The sequence below is a fragment of the Strigops habroptila genome, chromosome 7 (assembly GCF_004027225.2).
Source record: "Strigops habroptila isolate Jane chromosome 7, bStrHab1.2.pri, whole genome shotgun sequence".
Taxonomy (NCBI): Eukaryota; Metazoa; Chordata; class Aves; order Psittaciformes; family Psittacidae; genus Strigops; species Strigops habroptila.
The window spans coordinates 52,709,814-52,728,454 of record NC_044283.2 but is presented as its reverse complement, the minus strand read 5'-3'; the positions used below and the strand labels follow the sequence as shown (position 1 = coordinate 52,728,454).

The following is an 18,641-nucleotide window of genomic DNA, read 5'->3' as shown; positions in this document are numbered from 1 at the left end:
TGGAAACCCCTCCAGAAACAGTCGTACAGCTCGGGCTGTGGGCGGGGAGAAGCGAGCCCGGCAGGAGAGCCCCCAGACCCTGAGGGCAGGTCCCCACAGCGGCGGGGAGCCTCTGGCCTCCCGCCCGGCGCTGGGGAAGGCTGACGGGGGGTCTGTGGTCCCCTCAGAAATACGCTCGTCCTCCCGCCAACTGCTGCTCTTCAGCGTGCGGCCACAAAAAGGGAGCACACCGGGCCTACCAGCTAACAGCGGGCCACGGGAGGCGCCTCCAACGCACAGAGAAATGGGGTAGTTCCCAGCCCCGACGGAAAAGCCGGTCCCGGCCCACCGCTCCTGCCCCGCCCCGCCCCGCCGGGCGTCCCAGGCAACCGCGGCCGGTTTACCTCAGCAACGCTCCGCCCCGCCGGCGGCACCCGTTGCTGCGCGACGAGCGGACGTGACCGAGGCTGAGGGGCTGTTGGGTGCCCCCGGCTCGGCCCGCAGCCCCCGCGCCAGGCCATGGCCGAGCCTCCGGAGGAACCCTCGCCGCAGGCTGTCCCGCAGCCACATGAACCAGGTTACGGCCTTTATCAGCCAGGATACAGTCCGTATGATGATCAGATACCCGATCCCACACACCGAATGCTGGCAATTCAGAATGCAAAAGCCTATTTACTGAAGAGCAGCACAACATCTGGCCTGAACTTGTAAGTCTGAAAGAGGGACACAATTGAAAGGGGTAGGAAGTATGAGTGGAGAGAAAAGTAGTGTTGGTAAAAGGGCAAGGGGTTATATATGTTAAGAAAGGGAGGGATAGCATGGAGTATACATAAAATGGATTATAATTGCAATAGTTCATCACTATGTGACACTTGTGTGTGTCCAGCATCTTTCAGAATCAAAATTCCTAAAATTTGTAGAGTTCAAAGGGAAACTGTTTTGATTAAGAGCAAGTTTAAATTCAGATTCAGCTCCAGAGGCAGGTGCAGAATATACCAAACATGGAAGATGAGACTACTGCTAATATATTATAATCAGGCTAGTTTCAAGTCTAATTTCCTATAACACTTCAGTTTTCTTCTTTCATCTGACTATTCCAACAATTCCCCCAAAGTTCCAGGTGATTAGCTTCTACCTTCAACCTTAAAAACATTCTAAGACTTTTGTATAGTAGGCCGATAATATTTACATTTATATGACAGATATGATCATCTTGCTAATATGCTAACAAAGATCCTGGATGAACAGCCCACAAATGCAGTAGACATAATCGAAAATATCAGCAGGGATGTAAAGTGGACTCAGTTTCGGAAAAAAATGGACACTCTTCGAGATGAACATGAGATTCTTCCAATATTTGAAGCTGCAGAAAAGCGTAAAGCTTTGTTCCTCAAGGCAAATGGAGAAGGAGAAGAAGAAATGGAAGAAGAGGAGATGGTGCGTTATTATCAGAGAAAAATACATACCGTATATACCAGGGAATGGGTGGGAGGATGGTGGGAAGGGAAAGGAGGAAGGGAGAAAGTTGTGGTCTCCTTTGTAGTATTGCCTCTCACAACTGTACACATAATTGCAGCCACAGTACCATGTACCCTCTTCATAGTTGAGTTGGTCCCATGTCTAAGAGTGAAGAAGAAAACCCATCTGGTTACTTAGTTGGGTCTTTTTCCTGTATTAAATCTAATACCTTGAGCCTTTAAAACCATAGATGTTCTAGAGAGGATGAACAGAAAGTAAAGTTTACAATATCTCCCATATGCCAGTTCAGCACAGAATATTGCATCCAATTTCTTTACCTAAAGTGACCATAATTCTGGTACTCCAGTTTGAGACTATTCTGCACAGCTGCTACTGTAAATAGAGAATGGAGAATTTTGTGATCCTTCCAGCTCCAGCTGTGATTCCAGTCTGTCCTCCAACTAAAAAAAATATGGTTATAATGAAGAACTACTAGAATTGAAAAGCCATTTCTTTTAAAAATCCTCTTTTAACAGGGGATTTTTCAGTATGCAGTTGCTTATATGCAGAAGCATTTGTACGCAAAGAAAAATTAAATTAATTCTTATAAAAACCAAGGGAAACTAATCAACAAGATGTTGATTTTCACATGAAGTTACCAGTATATATTCAAATGAACTGCCATTGCAGAATACAAGTATTAACAACAGCAGAGATAGCCTTTCATCTTTTCTCTAGCCTACTACTTACTTTACAGTAAGCTTATACAACAGTAAAAATGGAACATGTAGGGTATTTAAGAAAGGAATTTTGAGTTTCTCATATTCTGGCCTATCTCACTTTGATGTAAGAAACCTGGAAAGGCCAAAGAAATTCCATACGAAGCTAACTCTACTTCTTCCAAATTTGCCATGAACAACTTCTAATATCTTTGTGTGATACAATCACCTACCCCATGCAAGGAGAGAAGAGTGATAAAGTGAGTGGAAATAATAAAATCATTATTGGCCTAGTTCTGTTTCTACTGAAGACAGCCAGAGTCTTGTAATGGGCCTTAGTAAGAGCAGGGGCCAGTATTTTAAAAAATGAAAACCTTATGTCAAGGTTTTCAAAAGAACAACATTCACTCCAGAGAAATATTGCTGGTCTGGTGTCTAAACATATAAAATAAGTGTTATATTTTCTCCAAATGAATCTGCGACAAACACGAGGAAAAACAGTGAAACTGTTTGCAGGCATCAAGGCCTCTTACGTAAGCTGACATGCCACAGCACTGAAGTCCTTTGCAGATCCTGTGTAAGAATTCTTACTTTCCTTATTTTGCAGTAATTAGGAGTTTGAAATTTGAAATCCCGTATTCTAAAAGCTGAAGTTCATCTGTGTTCTCTTTTTTACCCTTAAAATGGCATTTAAGGTTGTTTTTTTTCTTTTAAATGATAGTGGAAGATGTAGTAAATGAATGTCTGTGAAGCACTTTGAGAAAATAAGTGGCACTACAGGAAAGTGAAGTGTAACATTCAGTGGGTAACCTGTTGATTTTTCAAATAGGTAACTATACTATTCTTCAGCTCTAACTCCAGATCTTCTTTCCCAGGGAGAGACCAGTCTACCTAACGTGATGGAAACAGCCTTTTATTTTGAACAGGCTGGAATCGGCTTGAGCAAAGATGAATCCTATCACATATTCCTTGCCCTTAAAAAACTAATTAGTGTTCAGCCAGTGCCCCAGACCTGTCGCTTCTGGGGCAAAATTTTGGGTCTGGAGATGAACTATATTATAGCTGAAGTACAGTATGGTGAGGGGGCAGAGGAGGAGGAAACAGAAGAGGAAGAAGCTATTGAGGAAGAAGAGAAAGGGATGACTGAGTTCGAAGATGAAGAGGAGGAGAAAGAAAAAGATGAACCACCAAAGTCCACATATAAGCCCCCACCTACCATCCCAAAAGAAGAAAATGGAACTGGGGCTAATAAATATGTCTACTTTGTCTGTAATGAGCCAAGCAGTCCCTGGGTGAAGTTGCCTCCAGTGACACCAGCCCAGATTGTCTGTGCCAGGAAAATCAAGAAGTTCTTCACCGGTAGGCTGGATGCTCCCATTGTGAGCTTTCCTCCTTTCCCTGGAAATGAGGCCAATTACCTGCGTGCACAGATAGCTCGGATCTCAGCAGGAACCCAGATCTCTCCCATTGGATTTTACCAGTTTTCAGAGGAGGAAGGAGATGAAGAGGAGGAAGGAGGAAGAGATACATATGAAGAAAACCCTGATTATCAGCCTATTCCTGTGGCTGAAATGGTGGATTCTCTCTCCAGCTGGGTGCACCATGTACAGAGCATTCTAACGCAAGTATGTTCAGGAATAGCTCATTCACACTGTGGTGCTCACAGGGTTTCAGAATGTAGATACACTCCTCACCTGCACGTTTGAATTATTCACCAGAAATGGTATTGGACTAAAATATTTTTTTAAAGAAAATATCTTTGATGTAGTATATAATATATATGTTGCACATATTTACGTTTAGCATATTTTCTTAATGTATATATACTTAGGAACCTTCTAGGTGTGTTCTTGAGATCAAAACCTACCTTTAGATAACAGTATGGAATTAGGCCTTGATAGATAACAATAATTTCTGGTGATCTTCTATATTAGGTTTTCTCTTTTGAAGCCCTTACTTGACAAAAATGTTCTAAATGTTTCTTGGGTAGGATGCTAAAATGCAGTGTCCTGGGTTCAGCAGTGGTAGTCGTTTTTTCTCCTTCTTAGTAGCTGGTGCAGTGCTGTGTTTTTGACTTTCAGCCTGGGAACAACGCTGATAACACCGATGTTTTTAGCTGTTGCTAAGTAATGTTTACTCCGACCAAGGACTTTCTCAGTCTCATGCTCTGCCAGGGAGAGGGGGAGCCGAGAGGAAGCAGAGACAGGACACCTGACCCAAACTGGCCAAAGGGGTATTCCATACCATGGCACATCATGCCCAGTATATAAACCGGGGGGAGTTATCCAGAAGGCCCAGATCGCTGCTCGGGTCGGGCTGGGTATCGGTCGGCGGGTGGTGAGCAATTGTATCCTCTCCCCTTGGTATTTCCCTTATCATTATTATGATTGGTGGTAGCAGTAGTGGTTTTGTATTATACCTTAGTTACCGGACTGCTCTTATCTCAACCCGTGGGAGTTACATTCTTTTGATTCTCCTCCCCATCCCTCCGGGAGCGGGGGGAGGAAGAAGGGGGTGAGTGAGTGAGCGGCTGCGTGGTTCTGAGCTGCCGGCTGGGCTTAAACCACGACATGTGGGTAGTTTATGATTGTATGCTAAACGGAACTTATTTGATGTTTTCTTTAGGTTTATTTTTCTTTGCTTACTTTCTGCTGTGAAACATGCAAATGAAAAAGCTTAAAACCTTGTGATATCAGGCCAGTGCTGGAAAGAGGTACTGCTAATTTGATTACCATTGCTAGGGGAATTGCATGCCAGTCTATCAGTTCAAGAATGCTAGTGTAAAATAACAGCAAATGGTAGGAAAGAAGGTTTAAAATTATTACCAGAAAAACAATACTTGTAAAAGAAAAATATACATGCATTAGAATCTGAAGATAACATTTTGTTATGTTGTCCTGACTGGTAGCTAGATAACAAGACAAACTTTAAAAAGAAGTGGCAAGTCCTTAAGTTAAGCCTCTTAATTTGCAATAACTGGTAACGTAGCAGGATATAAACCAAACTGGCAAGAAACTGAACCCTACAAAATAACAAAAAGCTGCTAACAGGTATAAGGTCATTCTGGAATAGTGAACATGAATAAGAGAGGAATGAGGGATATAGGGAACGCTCTGCCAGGAGGATACAATATTCTGCTAACAATATACCAGTGTTGGAATATATATATTTCTTTTCTTCTCCCACTCCCTTAACTATGTGTGCGTGTGCCTGAGCCAATTGTTTTAACTGGCTTGCATTCTTTCAGTGATTGATACATATATTTATTATTTTTCCACATCAATTTTAGGGTCGCTGTGTTTGGCTTAATCCTTTTCAAAAATCAGAGGAAGAAGAAGTAGAAGAAGAAGAGGAGGAGAAAGCAGATGAGCCGGATGATGTACAGCAAGAAGTAGGACCACCTCTTCTCACTCCACTCTCTGAAGATGAAGGTATTCTTCATGGACTATGAAGCTTATGATGGAGAGCCACTAGGAATGTTCGCATTTAGGTAGTAAATATTTTAAGTTACAGGAGAAATATAGTTTGCCCCTGGAGGGTAAGCACATTCTTTTACAGAATCGATTAAAAGCAGAACGGCTATCAGTATTGACATTAAAACTGACATAATTGGGTTTACTAGTTAACAATCTTGTTGAGAATAAAGAGGAAAAGTACCTCAGACTTGTCAGGCTACTGCGAGTTCAAGACAGCTCGCTACATTGAACACATTTGGCCCTTTTTCCATCATCTTTTTAGGTGAAAGTGTGTGCATGTGTAAATAAATAAATGTATATGTACACATGTGCGTAGATATACAAACAAGAACTTAGATCCTGTAGCATATTACTGCAGCAGATCATGGGAATATGGAAACCTGAATATTAGATTACACTAATAGTAAATTATTTTCTTACTCTCCATTTGTCGATCAAGGTGTAATATAATTTATCCATAAGTGATGAAAAAGTCCTTGACAAAAGACTGCTACTGAATTTCAGGAGCACGATCTTTTCTGTATGTGGGTCTATTACCATTCCTGTGCTACCTACCCATACATTCAAACTGCCTGTTTCTATACAGCACCTGCATTTATTCTTTCAGACTTCTGGCTTTTCTAACACGTAACTTAATATAACCATTGCTTGAATTCTGTGAAAATCTTGTAGCTCAGTCTTAAATATTTCGTAGAGGCATCAATTTATTCATAGATTGTGTGCGTTTGGCTGCCTCCAGGAATTCAAAACATGCCTGCTTGGACAGGTCAGACTTCTACAAACCTGATCCCAGAATACGCTGTTGCAGTCCTCCAGTCTAACCGATGGCCCGGAGCATATGCCTTTGCGTCTGGCAAGTGAGTAGCTAGTTGATATGGTCACAACACAGACTGTATATGTGAAACATAGACACCTGTCTAATGAAGCCAAAGCTGCTTTAATATTAATTCATTGACTGAATTCTAACTATTCCAGAGACTGGTGGGGAAGGCAACTTAAATATGCACAGCAACAGTGAATATTTATTTAAGACTGAAATGAGTAACTGTTGGAAAGGCTAGGATAAAGTTAATGGATGCAAGTGTCCAGCTAGTATTTGGGCACAGTCCTTGATTCAAAACCTTATATTTGAGTCACTGGTACTTTTTACAAAAACAGCTACATTCTGTGGTTCTAATGTTTGCTCGTTTCCACTACACGTGGTGCAGTCACGACCTCCACATGTTTTTAAATGGGTGCTGGAGTTGGTGTCAGGAACAGTGCTATGTTACCAATGTGGAGTTGTGCAGTACAGCACAGTGACAGAGTACAGCCTTCATCATTTTAGTATTTGGAGATTTTTGAGTGAAAGATGTATTAATCAACAGTCACAACAGTTAAAAAGAGATGCTGTCTTTTAAACACTCCTGTTATAGGACAGCTGCACCAGGGTGACTTTTTGCACAGCACAGCACAAAAGCCTGACAATACCACCACTGATCTTTTGTTGGGGGGAGAATGTGTGACCTTTTACTTTTCTTTCTCAGGAAATTTGATAACATCTACTTTGGCTGGGGTCACAAATACAGCCCGGAGAACCACAATCCTACGCTGCCTCCACCAGTGCAAGCAGAATACACCAGTGGGCCAGAAATCACGGAGGCAAGTGACCCCACTCTGGAAGAGGAACTGGCTTTCAAGGCTGCGCAGGAAGCAGCCTTAGCTGCAGCTGAGGAAGAGGAGGAGGAAGAAGCTGAAGACGATGAAGAGGACGAGGATGACTAAGATACGGGGGGGAAACATTTTTTTTTTCATTTTGAAAGTTCAAACACGAATAGTAATTTCACAAATTAGTCATTAATTAGTTGATGTTAAAAGACATGCAGCTGGAGCATGTCTTCTGTATTCTGGAGGCTCTCCCTTGCAGCCACCTTCCCCTTGATCTTACTTCAACCAAAAAAGAAATAAACGTAATTTCACAACAGTGTCACTTCTACGTGTGAAAGCGTATTATTTCGGCTCACCGAACAGAGCGCTAACCAACCGCCACACTCAGCGCTCCGCTGCACCGGCCGAGGCCACACGGGCCGGCACCACACCAGGCCGCCCTGCAGGGGGGAGCGTTTCCCCGCGCCCTCCCCCGGCAGCTGTTGGCTGTGGTACGCTCCGCCGCGGCGTCTGTCCCGCGCGGGCCAATAGGAAGCGGCTCCGATAGAGGTTTAAACTCCGCGCGGCAGTTGGGTTGCTTCATCGCTTCACTGGTTGCCCGCGGAGGAGCCATCGCTTCCCTGTCGCTCTGCAGAGGCCTCGGGGATGGCTGATGAAGGAGCCGTGACGGTCTGCGTGCGTGTGCGCCCGCTGATCGCCAGGTGGGGCCTTGTCCGGGCTGGAGGGCCGCGCCTGAGCCCTCGGCCTGAGGAGAGGCTGCGTGCTGCCCGCGGCCTCCGCCTCCCGTGGCTGCCCCCGGCGTTGCGGCCCCTCCTCGCCTGCAGCCGGGCCGCCGGGAGCGCCGCTGCAGCCCTGCGAAGGGGGGGGGGGGGGGGGGGGGGGGCAAGTGCGGTGTCCGTCCCCGCGGAGGAAGGGGAAAGCCAGAACCAGCAGGGCTGTCGGGGCTTGGGGTGGGCGGTGCTCGCGGAAATGGGGCGCACCCGCGGTGCAGGAGAAGAGCCCTTGCCCAATAAAGGTAACGGGATATTTCTTTGTTTTAGGGAAAATGCTTTAGAAGATAAAGTGTCGCTCCACTGGAAAAGTGAAAATAATACAATTTCCGAAGTGAACGGGACAAAAGTATTCAGTTATGGTAAGAATAGGAAAGCAGTTACTTTGATGCTTACGTGGACTTTTGTTACTGTGCTATTTGAGTGTATTAACTAAGGTTAATGTTGCTGGCTTTTTGCAGTGTCCATTAACTTTTTTCTGATTTCATAATTTTAAAGGAGTGCCACCTGGGCAAACGGGATTTCTAGTTTTGTCAGTACCAGGAATGTGCTTTTGAAGGCAGTTCCTGATGGGCATGGCTTTCTCTGTTCTGGTTTGTGCTGTAGAGTGGCTTTGGAACACATGAACTGGATTCTTTTTACATGAATTCCAGTTACAAATGGACTAGACTATGGCTAGTCCAGAGCATTTAGGGAGAAAGGCCTTGGGGAACCCAGTATGTAAAAGCATGTAGTGTGGATGTTAGATCATCATAACTATCTCACTTTGAGTCTCTTCCTCCTGATCCGCTCTACTCTTCATCAGGGACTGTAGTGATAGGACAAGTTTAGATCCCCTAAACTTCAACAGGGGAAGTTCAGGTTAGATATAAGGAAGAAGCTCTTTACTGTGAGGGCGGTGAGGCACTGGCACAGGTTGCCCAGAGAAGTGGTAAATGCTCCATCCCTGGCAGTGTTCAAGCCCAGGTTAGACAGAGCCTTGGGCAACATGGCCTAGTGTGAGGCATTCCTGCCCATGGCAGGGGGGTTGGAACTGAATGATCTTAAGGTCGTTTCCAACCCTAACCATTCTATGAATGTAGCCACTACAAAGATTTCTCCCAAAACATAGATTCAATAAAAGCATACTCCAGGCTAGGAGTTTAACAATTAGCCTGTCTTGTCAGGTTTGCAGTCATCATAGATAAACTAGCCGTAACTGATTTTTTTTAGGATTAAATGGGATGACTATTTAACTGTGTCCATCATTTTTTTGACTTGTCTGTTCATCATCTCTTTCTTGGTTCCAAGTTTAATATTTCTTTAAGGAAAAAAAAAAGCCTGTTGTCAGCAGTAGTAAGGTGGCAGCTTGGTTTTCACTTGCAATACAATGTATTCATGCGCTTGATCTTTTTTTTTTTTTTTTTTTTTAAGATCATGTGTTTCACTCAAATGACAGCACTCAGCAGTTATATGAAGGTGTAGCTGTTCCAATTATACAGTCAGCTGTGCAAGGGTATAATGGTAAGTTTTAAAACTGTGTTTAAACCCTGTTTTTAATGTATTTCATGAGTAATTAATAAAATTTAACTGTCTGTTCTAGGCACAATTTTTGCTTATGGACAGACGGCTTCAGGGAAGACATACACAATGATGGGAAATGAAGATTCTGTAGGCATTATCCCTAAGGCAATTCAACATGTTTTCAGAGTTATCTGTGAGGTGAGCAATTCCATTAAACTGAAGTGGCTGAAAGGACTCGTAATACTTCTGGTGGCTATACAAAAGTTAATTTTAGTAGCAAGGAGCTTGTGAAGGCAATAGATTTATATTGGGCCATATGTTGCAGTTGCTTTACTAGCTTGTAAATACACTAATCTATAATACAAGTATAAATAGATTCTCACCCATTAATATGGTAGACGAGGTAATGTGAAGCTTGGTTTATTCTGCTATTTTAAAACTTACAAACATTAACAGTATTAAAGACTTTTTAGTGGGAAGAATATGGCACTAAATTTATTTGTTTCAGGCTTTCAAAAGAATCGTAGGCTAATTGCTCAATGCTAATAGGAAGCAAGTAGAAGGTCTAAGATAAAACAGTGATTTCCAAAACATCACCTGCAGAGCACTTGCTTCTGCCTTGAGGATTTCAGGTAATTGTTATCAGTTAAGTGAAATAGTCACTGCTCCTTTAAGGAGGTGCACAGTACTTTGGGGAGGGGTGGTGTCTATAAAAGTAATTAAAGCCAAGAAAACTTTCCATGATGCTGTAGTCCTTGAGCTTGTTGTGCAGCCTTTCCTGGCCCCAGTACTGTCTACCAGGGAGGCAGGGGAAGAAGCAGCAGCAAAGGGAATATAAGCAAGCAGAGAGAGAAGATGTCATGGTTTAAGCCCAGCTGGTAACCATGCAGCTGCTCGCTTGCTCCCCACCTTCTCCACCCCCCACTCCTGCTCCTGGATGGATGAGGAGGAGAATTGAAAGAATGTAACTCCCACAGGTTGAGACAAGAGCAGTCCTGTAACTAAAGTGTAATACAAAGCCACTACTGCTACCACTAATAATAATGATAAGGGAAATAACAAGAGGAGAGAATATAAAACTAAAAAGGGAAGGAAAAAATCCAACAATAAACACAAGTGATGCACAATACAATTGCTCACCACCCACTGACTGATACCCAGCCTGACCTGAGCAGTGATCTGCCCTTCTGGGTGACTCCCCCTTGTTCATATACTGGAGATGATATGCTGTGGTATGGAATATCCCTTTGGCTAGTTTGGGTTAGTCCTGTCTCTGCTTCCTCCTGGCTTCTTGTGCCCCTCCTCGCTGGCAGAGCATGAGACACTGAAAAGTCCTTGATCTGGGTAAGCATTACTTAAAACACCAATGTTTTAGTTGTTTCTATCAGCATTATTCTCAGACTAAAGCCTGAAACACAGCACTGCACCAGCTACTAAGAAGGAGGAAAAATAGCTGTTACAGCTGAACCCAGGACAGAAGACTATGTATACGTAAAGGAAAGAGCCTAAACAGAAGGAAATTAGATATGGAAAGGGCATTTAAGCAGGAGAACTGTTGTCACCCTCCTGGTAGAGCAGTTACCTTTTAGAACCTATGAATTGTGATATACCACTTATCCAGCTGGAAAGAGGTGGAATGGAATAAAAATTATTTTGTACTGGTAGATGCTAATGTGCATGTGGAGTGATACCCAAACATATACCTTCAGGGTAAGGATACTTGCATTAAAAGGTGAATGTTAGTCAGTCTTTTTAATTTTTCTTTATTTTTTCTTTTAACATCAGATTCCAGATAGAGAATTCTTGCTAAGGGTTTCTTACATGGAAATCTACAATGAAACCATTACAGATTTGCTTTGTGATAAAAGGAAAAAGAAGCCTCTTGGAATTCGCGAGGATGTTAGTGTAAGTGGATGTAATGTAGTATATCTGCTTGGAGTGAAAGTAGTTTAAAAAACAAACAAACAAAAAACCACCTTCAGAGGTGTGTAGGTGAAATTTTTTTCTGTGTCAGACTGTGTAATAATTATCTTTAGGATTAGCAGAACACTTGATTTAGTAGCACAACAACAGTGAATTTGGGCTTGCTGTTCTTGGTTTCTCTATAACTGTTTGCAAAAGTAGACTTAATCCCATAAGTTTTCCAGGATAATATATCATAGAATCAGAGAATGGTTTGGGTTGGAAAGGAGCTTGAGATCATCTAGTTCCAATCCCCCTGACACGGGCAGGGACACCTCACACTAGACCCTGTCACCCAAGGCTCTGTCCAGCCTGGCCTTGAACACTGCCGGGGATGGAGCATTCACAACTTCCTTGGGCAACCCATTCCAGTGCCTCACCACCCTCACAGTAAGGAACTTCTTTCTCGCATCTAACCTGAACTTCCTCTGTTGAAGTTTAGACCCATTACCATTTGGCCTATTGCTACAGTCCCTGATGAAGAGTCCCTCCCCTTCACCCTTCAGATACTGGAAGGCTGCTAGGAGATCTCCACACAGCCTTCTCTTCTCCAGGCTGAACAGCCCCAATTTTCTCAACCTGTTCTTCATCTGGGATGTGCTTCAGCCCCCTGATCAACCTTGTGGCCCTCCTCTGGACTTGCTCCAACAGCTCCACGTCCTTCTGTTGAGGATGCCAGACCTGCACACAGTACTCCAAGTGGGGTTTCACAAGAGCAGAGTAGAGGGGGAGAATTGCCTTCTTTGATCTGCTGGTTCACATATCTTTTGATGCAGCCCAGGATACAGTTGGCTTCCTGGGCTGTGAGTGCACACTGCCAGCTCATGTTCGTTTTCTCATTGACCAGCACCCCCAAGCCCTCCTCTGCAGGGCTGCTCTGAATCATTTCCCTGCCCACCTTTAGCTGTGCCTGGGATTGCCCCAACCCAGGTGTTATTTGACTTTGACAGTTAACTTAGACAACCTGGGAGTTGTCTAGCTGATAAAACTTCTACAAACATGACATTAAGCCTCTAGCTCAGTGTGTTAAAGTGTCCAACAGAGATACAGAGTTACTTTAATACTATCTTCACATCATCTACAAAGTAGATACACTTCTATTGTAATCATAGGATAACCATCAGACTAGAAGCCTGCAGTAAGATCATCAGTAGGGAAAAATAAATCTATATTAATGCCGTCTTTGGTTTCTTTAAGTTTCGTAGCAAATGATGAAAACTGGTGGTTCGGGGAGGCAGGGAGTATTTTGGCTTTGAGGGTTTTTAGTTCTTCCAATGCCCTAAATGATTAATGCTTTTGGGATGAAGGGAGATTTCTCAGTTGTATGATTATGGCCTTATAACATTTACTGAGAAACATACTCTGGGGTTTCCTCAGAAAATGTCCAGAAGGATATTTCTCTTAGCAGTTTTAAGTTTAGGAAACTTTCTAGATCTTTGTTGTTTGATTCTTGTCCCTAAAGGGACTACAGTTTTGTAAAGGTCTAAACTTGCCCCATCCCTTGTGACCAGAGTAAAAAGACATTCAACTAATAATGCTTCCTTAAAAGGAAGCAAACTGGAATGAACAACATAATAATTGCTGGTAATCTTAATATATTGAAGTGAGTTTTAGAGTTCAGTAAAATTTATTACTGTGGTTTTTTTTTTTTTAAGAGGAATACATATGTAGAAGATCTCATTGAAGAGGTTGTGGTTGCCCCAGAACAAGTAATGGAATGGATCAGAAAAGGAGAAAGTAAGTTGCTTAGCCAATGTCAGCCGATACCTTAGAAAAGCATTGATGAACTGGGTATATCTAGAATCATAGGGTATCTCTTTGAGATTATATTCAGAAATCAGTGTTGTCAGATAGTTTTGGAATTGTACTTTTTGTCTGTTATCTCCAGTTTATCAGAATGTAAGCAGAAATATTCTAATGTTACTTTTTGACAGAAAATCGCCATTACGGAGAAACAAAAATGAATGAACACAGCAGCCGTTCTCACACTATCTTCAGAATGGTAAAAATTGTTTCATTATTAAGAGGGGTGTTAATATTTTTGAAGTGGCTTAAACTTCATTGCACTGTCGTCTTCTAGATCATTGAAAGTAGAGAACGAAGTGACCTTGCAAATGCAAACTGTGATGGAGCAGTGATGGTATCCCACTTGGTAAGCAGTATTCCAAGAACTTATTAAATGGGCATTTAGGCAGGTAGTTTACCGTTGCTGCTTGTTTGAGAAAATACTACTACTTTATCATGACATTACAAGCACGCTTTGTTAACTTTTAGTGGATGTTTCTTAAGTAGAAATCATGTTTTTGATCTGTATAGAGGCAGACTCCTGGGGTGTTATCTAGAGGCTATCTTCCCACCAAAGGGAACTGTGATGTGGGAATAGTTCCTAGCCACTTCGTGCTGGACAGGGGAGTGTTATGCCTTTCCCAGGAGCATAAGGAGCTATTGTCAGAGTGCTCTTGCGTTTTGTTAAATACAGCTCCTGACCACTGACAAGCCCAGTGGAAGAACCTGTAATGTGGGTAACTTTAAAGCTTCTCTTATCCTCAGACTTAGTTGTTAAAAGAACATATGGCCTACAGCTGCAGTGGCCAGAAGTTTTTGGTTTGTTTTTTTTTTGGTTTTTTTTTTTTTTTTTTTTTTTTTTTTTTTTTTTTCAGAAGTAGCCCCACTTAGCATCTCTTTGGTGGATTTGAATCATAGAAGGATGCTTTATTACTAATACATGAAATAGCCTAAACTGGGAGGAGTACACTGCTTATCTCTGGAGTGTTTTGGTTTCTGAAGCCTTCTCTATACAGTGTCCTTAATTCTTAGGGAAGCCAACTCATCTGGAGGAATGAAATCAAAGTGAAAGCATTTGAGCTTGCTAGAATCTGCATGAGCACTCTTATTTAGAATTGGGAATAGCATTAGGTCAATCACATGTATTGTAGAAAGAGCTTTCTGTTCTGGCTTCATGTAGAAAAGCGCTGGGAGCTGAATGTAAACACTGCTCATGCAGTATCTCAGCAATTTACTACCCACTTCTGTGTTGGTTTTTTTTCCTCACTGCAGCATATGGGATCTACTCTTCTTGCATCACCCTCTGCTGTCTTTCTGTGCCAACTGACATTATAGTAACCTCTACTAACAGCAGGGAGAGAGGTTGTGGTTTTTTTGGCCTTTTTAGTCTGTTGCTGTTTGGAGTTAGTACAGGATTTTACCCTTCTGAAATGGAAACCAATTAAAGTGAGGAGTTCTTTCTCAGGCAAATCATTATGGGATGTTATAAAGTTCTAGTTGACCTTGAACCATATTTGGAGTGAGGCATTTCCTCTGGTATGGAATTTCTTCCTTTTCTCATCCCCATAATGATAGGCAAAAGAGACATACAGCTGATTCAGGACAGGGTGCTAGATAATCTCATTATCTTTCCCATGAAAGATTGGACCAGAAGATCTGTGATTCTGTGAAGCTTTCTATAGCTTGCATTTGTAGTTAACAATTCTGTATTAAGCAACTATATGTATTGTTTTGTCACTGAGAGTGGGGGGAATTGCACTGCAAGATTGAAAAACTGTTCGAGGTGGTATAATAGAATTCATACAAACTTATTCCATGTTCTTATGTACCTTGAAAATACTGGTTGGTATGTGTTTAGTAGCTATGGGTTACTTCCAGTAATGACAGGCCTCTTGCTTTTTCTGAGTGACTTCAGTTTTTTAAATTCTTAGCAGAGATTTAGAGTTAAGAGGATCTAAAACTAAATTGCCTTAGAACTAACCTGTGAAATACTTATTGAATTTGCAGAATTTGGTAGATCTGGCAGGCAGTGAAAGAGCTAGTCAAACAGGATCTGAAGGTGAGTGTTAAATGAGGCTTTGCTGAGGACTACTTCTGTTAACCCTTGTGAGATTGACTGTTAATAATGACAGCATGAAGCTGCACAAAAGTGCCTTTATCAGAAAAAAGTCATCTGAGAGGAACACAAATCAATATTCTGACTTAAAAGAAGTAATTAACCCGAAAGTTGTATCTAAGGATGGTTTGTTATACTTACTTATGTAAATATAGACATTTGCAAAACTTAAACAGGAAACAAAATTAAAGTTCTTATGGCCCTAGCTACTTACTACACTAAGATTATTAATATTTGGGAAAGATTGCTCTCTCATTTCGATGTGTTTCAGCCATTGTAAAGGATTTGATACTGGCTGCTTGTGGGCCACAGTGCATTGTGGCACTTGAGATATAGCACTTGGATAACACATTTAAGCATAATAGCACAAAAGCTTGAGAGGTTGAAAATGTATCTTTATCTTTTAAATTAAAAAAGATAAAGTATTAAAAAATGCTGTGTGGTACCTAGGTGTGCGACTGAAAGAAGGCTGCAATATAAACCGGAGCTTGTTCATTCTGGGCCAGGTTATCAAAAAACTTTGTGATGACCCTTCTGGGTAAGCACTTGTGTTTGTATGCCTGTTTTAAGATAAGTCACTAATAAAATGAGAAATTAAAATCCTTTATATATAAGCCTGGTTTATGCAGGTAATTATTTCAAATAACCTATTACCTTCAGAAAAAATATTTACTGTGGTTTTTTTCTGTGCAAAAATATTCTTTTTCTTTTTTCCTCAGCTTCATAAATTACAGAGACAGCAAGCTGACTCGAATTCTGCAGAACTCCCTTGGAGGAAATGCTAAGACGGTCATTATTTGTACAATTACTCCTGTTTCTTTTGATGAAACTCTCAGTACCCTTCAGGTAAAACTTGTCACCTCTAGCATTATTCAGACTTAAGGCTTCACTGTAGACAGGCTGAAGGGGTGGAAAATGTAATCTGCTGGATTGTAGTCACTTGAGTCTTCTAAAGGTTCCCTGTGGACTTGGAACTTGAAATATTTGTTTTGTACCCAGCATCTTTTCCTAGTTGTCACCTTGTGCCAGGTTGTCTAACTACAGCTTTCTGGTAGTTGGTATCTCTTCCTGGCAGGAGATAACCTCTGTTTTCTCATTTGCCTTTTCCAAAGACAGCTAGAGCTGCAGGTGTTCGCTAACACAAGATGTTAGGCAGATCCTACAGGAAAGGACCTGTACAATTACCTACATTAATTGAACTATTCATGAATCCTTTAGGTAGGATTGTCTGTCTTTTTGATGGTCTGTTGAGCTTTTTATTAAATAAAAGACTTTGTATATTATTGCTTAAATGTTAAGCTTCACTTTTTAGGTATTGATATCAAGCAAAGAAAACTTATTTTTTCAGAGCTTAGAATACATGAAAAAAGGAAATGTAAATATTTATATAATATTATATCCTTTAATATAAGGAAGTGTCCTTTTTTATGTGTTTCTCTTCATTAGCGAAACCGTCCCCTTAATTCTCTTGGGAAATATGAGACAGCAAGTCTTTTGATGTATTTGTTCTTTTAACTATTGTCTATAATATGCTTCCAGTTTGCCAATACAGCCAAAAGAATGAAGAATACTCCAAAAGTCAATGAAGTACTTGATGATGATGCCCTCCTGAAGAGATATCGCAAAGAAATTCTGGATTTGAAAAAGCAGCTGGAGGAAGTATGTAATAAATATATTAAAATGAGTCTATCCTTAGTACTGGTAGCTATTTGGAAGCATTCTATTTTAAAACAAAAGCAATTAAATTTGGAGTGGTAGGTAAACTGTTTCAAGTTGTATCTGTCATTTCAATTTAGAGAATAGAAATTGAAAAGACGCTGTGAAGTTTAGAACAACTGATAGGAGTCAACATATCTGTGTGAAAGCTAACACTGAATGAGAACTAAGTAAATTGCTTTCTTTCTGTAGGTTAACATGTTTAAGAAATAAGTGTCATGCCTTATAGCGCACTTTAATATTGCCACAGATCAAAAGGAATAATTAATTGCCATGTAAGAAGTTATTGAATGTCAGTTAAAGATTCCAACTTAATTTGTATTTTTCCCCATTACTGATTTTTAACTTCAGTTTGAATTGCAGAAAGTTGCAGCTGTGTAACATCATGGGCAAAACAGATGTCATGCATAGACACAATATATATTTAGAAAATCAACGATAGTAACTTCCCACCAAACAGTGCTCTCATGTGCGAAAATCTATGGAGTTGAGGAGCAATCTTGCAAGTCTTGTTAGAGCATAGATCATAAAAGATGAAGCACAGGAAAATCACAATCCTGAATGTACTGTTTTGAATTAAATTGTCAAAATATTATTACAAATTGTCATACAATTACGGATTTAAAAAATAGCCATAGAAAAAGTTTAAGGAAAAATAATTGACCTCTTATACCACAAATGAGTTCTTTTTCAAAAATAAACTTGCACCTAGAAGTGTGTACTATTCTTCTGAGACAGTAAGTAGTGAGGAAAGTACTTGAGTACAGAAGAGTTTGGAAAATCCATGTGACCTTATAATTACTCTATTGTAAGCTCAAGATCAAGTTGTCAAAAAACCCCTAGCTACTGTAATGCAGTTCCTTTACAACAGAATAGACTTTCAGTACTTCAAATTTGAAGACACCACATGCATTAGAGTAGCTTGCTGTTATTTGACAATTGAATCATAGTTCTCAAACTTTAGGTTTCTGGCCCCATGAGAAGGTCATCTTAAGCTATGTTACACTTGAAAGAATTTTTTTTTGTTCTTGGAAAAATCTGAGGCTGTATTGTTTTGGGGAGTTTGACCCCTTTACATACTAAGTCTACAGGTAAATTGTGGACTAAATTGTCAGTTCCATTGTTAAAAACAGCTCTTCCAGACTTAAAAGAATGTGTGTTTTTAAGTATTAGTAGTAGTGTATCTTCTGTAGAAGTACTTTTCGCTCTTAAGATGCCAGTTTGATTAACAGTGTTTTTATGGAAGGTGTCTTCAAAGACTCAAATTCATGCAATGGAAAAAGACCAACTGGCCCAGCTGCTGGAAGAAAAAAATTCTCTTCAAAAAGTGCAGGAAGATAGGATAAGAAACTTAACTGAGATGCTGGTGACTTCTGCCTCCTTTTCCTCAAAACAGAATGCTAAAGTAAGCACCTGTTCTAGATCTTATTTGTTAACTCTGAAATACTTCGCAAAAGGTAACATTAAATACGTATTTGTATTGACAATGAAGAATAAGTTTGATATTCAA

The 18,641-nt window shown here is 41.0% G+C and overlaps 2 protein-coding genes across 4 annotated transcripts in view; both read left to right on the top strand.

Moving 5' to 3' along the window:
- Nucleotides 1–386: 386 nt before the first annotated feature.
- Nucleotides 387–7,601, top strand: LOC115610448 (radial spoke head protein 4 homolog A-like). Of its 2 annotated transcripts, none has more exons than XM_030491969.1 (6): nt 387–686; nt 1,182–1,416; nt 3,032–3,781; nt 5,446–5,587; nt 6,399–6,489; nt 7,159–7,601. In XM_030491969.1, exons 1-6 carry the CDS (start codon nt 499–501, stop codon nt 7,394–7,396), a joined length of 1,644 nt encoding a protein of 547 aa, XP_030347829.1. In that variant the 5' UTR covers nt 387–498; the 3' UTR covers nt 7,397–7,601. The 2 variants fall into 2 exon arrangements, with proteins under 2 accessions (XP_030347829.1, XP_030347828.1); XM_030491968.1 differs by having other exon boundaries at nt 6,372–6,489.
- Nucleotides 7,602–7,841: 240 nt separating this feature from the next.
- Nucleotides 7,842–18,641, top strand: part of CENPE (centromere protein E) — a 45,087-nt gene continuing 34,287 nt past the window's right edge. For both annotated transcript variants that reach the window (XM_030492750.1, XM_030492749.1), the window contains exons 1-13: nt 7,842–7,980; nt 8,320–8,411; nt 9,463–9,552; nt 9,632–9,750; nt 11,338–11,457; nt 13,170–13,251; nt 13,449–13,516; nt 13,595–13,666; nt 15,307–15,358; nt 15,866–15,953; nt 16,135–16,261; nt 16,955–17,074; nt 18,378–18,536. In XM_030492750.1, coding sequence (XP_030348610.1) covers nt 7,925–7,980; nt 8,320–8,411; nt 9,463–9,552; nt 9,632–9,750; nt 11,338–11,457; nt 13,170–13,251; nt 13,449–13,516; nt 13,595–13,666; nt 15,307–15,358; nt 15,866–15,953; nt 16,135–16,261; nt 16,955–17,074; nt 18,378–18,536 — 1,245 coding nt within the window. In that variant the 5' untranslated portion in view covers nt 7,842–7,924. The remainder of the gene's footprint in view (nt 7,981–8,319; nt 8,412–9,462; nt 9,553–9,631; nt 9,751–11,337; nt 11,458–13,169; nt 13,252–13,448; nt 13,517–13,594; nt 13,667–15,306; nt 15,359–15,865; nt 15,954–16,134; nt 16,262–16,954; nt 17,075–18,377; nt 18,537–18,641) is intronic.

Excerpts from the sequence above, each read along its gene's own strand:
- LOC115610448 (XM_030491968.1), top strand. The coding sequence starts at position 499 with ATGGCCGAGCCTCCGGAGGAACCCTCGCCGCAGGCTGTCCCGCAGCCA. Across the intron at positions 1,417-3,031 it reads AAATGGAAGAAGAGGAGATG|GGAGAGACCAGTCTACCTAA; the intron begins GTGCGTTATTAT and ends CTTCTTTCCCAG. Across the intron at positions 3,782-5,445 it reads TACAGAGCATTCTAACGCAA|GGTCGCTGTGTTTGGCTTAA; the intron begins GTATGTTCAGGA and ends CATCAATTTTAG.